The sequence below is a fragment of the Cebus imitator genome, unplaced genomic scaffold, assembly GCF_001604975.1.
Source record: "Cebus imitator isolate Cc_AM_T3 unplaced genomic scaffold, Cebus_imitator-1.0 Scaffold285, whole genome shotgun sequence".
In the NCBI taxonomy this organism is placed as follows: Eukaryota; Metazoa; Chordata; class Mammalia; order Primates; family Cebidae; genus Cebus; species Cebus imitator.
Window position 1 is genome coordinate 905,398 of NW_016107600.1, and position 2,532 is coordinate 907,929.

At 47.7% G+C, this 2,532-nt stretch overlaps 1 protein-coding gene across 1 annotated transcript in view; it reads left to right on the plus strand.

The window, feature by feature from the left end:
* MYG1 (MYG1 exonuclease) overlaps positions 1-2,532 on the plus strand; it is a 7,886-nt gene that overhangs the window by 3,752 nt on the left and 1,602 nt on the right. Inside the window, exon 3 of the mRNA XM_017501782.2 lies at positions 384-543. Coding sequence (XP_017357271.1) covers positions 384-543 — 160 coding nt within the window. The remainder of the gene's footprint in view (positions 1-383; positions 544-2,532) is intronic.

The window sequence follows — 2,532 nt, forward strand, 5'->3', positions numbered from 1 at the left end:
AAAAAAAAAAACACTTGTCTTTCCGCCATCATTCATGTTGTTCCCTCTATTTGGAATGCTTTTTCTCTTTCACCCCTTGTCTATCTGGTGGACGTCACTAATTAATCTTTCAGAACTGACCTGAAGGCTGTCCTCTGAACCCTTTCCTCATCCCTTCCTTCCTTTTCCTTCTCATGTCTAGCGAGAGTACTCAGGGGGTTGTGTTTGTCAGCCTCCGAAGATGAATCAGAAAACGAGGACAGCATCTTGGTTTTTTTTTATCCTTAATGTCATATAAAACATAAAATGTGGCAGATAGGAAGCACTGAGTTAATCATTGAATGAATGCATGGAGACTCTAGCCAGGGTCCCTCACCTCAGCCCTACCTTCCTCTGCTTCTCAGGTCTTTCACAGAGACTATGAGCTCCCTGTGCCCTGGGAAGCCATGGCAGACCAAGCTGAGCAGTGCAGGACTCATCTATCTGCACTTCGGGCACAAGCTGCTGGCCCAGTTGCTGGGCACTAGTGAAGAGGACAGCGTGGTGGGCACCCTCTATGACAAGGTGAGGACCTGAGGACAGACATGCCCCCCACACGCATTTCCACCAGGCCGCCTGGGAGCAGTGCTCACACAGCACTCAGCACTGGGCCTCGGGTCAGGGTTCCTGGACTGTAGCAGGCCCAACACTCAACCTCTCCCTCAATCAGGCTCATGTCACAAGGAGATGGTGATACCTCCCCTACGTACGTCCTGGGGTGGTTGTGAGAAGTGGATGCTGTAATATATTGGAAAGGGCTTTGAAAACCATAAAGCAGCATGGCCCCATCTTTTTCTTGACACACAAACAGCAATTGTTCAGCACCTTTGGGTAAACACAGGGGAGGCTGCTTATGTTTGGAAGCAGATGGCTCAAGAGGTTCTGGCTGCTCTGAAGGTTGAGGGGAGCACATGTTAGGCACCACTGTAATCACTAGTGGTACAAAAATTGGGAAGCTCAGCTGGGAAGAGTTTTATTATGAAACTATCTTTGGATTCCACCAGTATCCCCTGCAAGCAGCTTCCTCCTCTTGGGGAAGGAACATGGAAGTCGGGCGCACAGTACTGAGGACACCTACTTGTTCACAAGTCAAAGCACAGATTCACTCGGCTGGATTTCTTGCATATAGACTGTTGAGTTCAGTTCTCAGTTTTATCTTGCCCATCTTCTGCCCTCTGTGACTATAGTTTTTGGAGTATCAAGATTTTAGACTGAGTCAGTTTTCCCTTCCACTGCTGAAGGATTTCTAAACGATTGACTAAAAATTTTTTTTTGAGACAGGGTCTTGCTCCGTCATCCAAGCTGGAGTGCAGTGGCACAATCTTGGCTCACTGCAACCTCCGCCTCCTGGGTTCGAGCAATTCTCCTGCTTCAGCCTCCAGAGTAGCTGGGATTATAGGTGCCTGCCAAAATGCCTGGCTAATTTTTGTATTTTTAGTAGAGACAGGGTTTTACCATGTTAGCCAGGCTGGTCTCGAACTCCTGACCTCAAGTAATCTACCCACCTCGGTCTTCCAAAGTGCTGGGATTACAGCCACCACACCCAGCCCTAACAACTGACCAAAATTAACCCGTGTTTATTTTTTGAGAGACTGTTGCCCAGGCTGAAGTGCAGTGGTGCCATCATGGCTCACTGCTGCTTTGAACTCCTGGGCTCAAGCAGTCTTCCCACCCCAGCCTCCCAAGTAGCTGAGACTACAGGTCCATGCCACCATGCCTGGCTAATTATATATCTTAATTTTTTGTAGGAGGGTCTTGCTATGTTGCCCAGGCTAGACTGAAACTCCTGGGCTCAAGTGATCCCCCCACCTCAGCCTAAACTTATGTTTTAGCTGATCATCAAGTTGGGGTCCACACCAAGAGGTGCTGGGCATAGGAGTTACTTTCTCAGCACTCTGAGAATAGCACTTTTCTACATACCACAGATGTACTGCTATATAGGGAGGCCTATTTTTTAGGGCATTTGGCATAAAGTGTCTGCCCCAAAACTCTTGAGGCATTAGCCTACCATTTATTCAGACCCAGGAGATGTAGCAACTGCTGATGTCATGTGGCATACTATGGGCTTCCCCAAAACCGTAACCTAGCATCCAGCTTTTAGAGTTTAGTCTCACACTCATTTTCTCCCGCTTGTGTTCTTGACCAGAGCCCCTCCTGCACCTCACTGACCATGTCACTAAATACCTATTCACCCCACCTGGAGATGTAGCAGCCTTCAGCCATGGGGATCCACTCCCACAGATACCCTCTAGCAACGGGAGATCTTCCTTGTTAGAAAGTTAGCAGTCCCTTCCCCACACGTGTTGCCGTTGGCTTGAGCTTTGTGCAGCACAGTGAGCACTGGATTAGAAATCAGGTGATCTGTATTTCAGTCACCGTACAACAAGCCCTCTGAGTTTCAGCAGGCTGCTGAACTTGCCAATTCTCCTTTTCTAGTCCAGTTAATGTTGAGAGATCCTCACAGCGCTGAGTATGTGTATGAACATACTTTTTTTTTTTTTTTTTTTTTTTTTT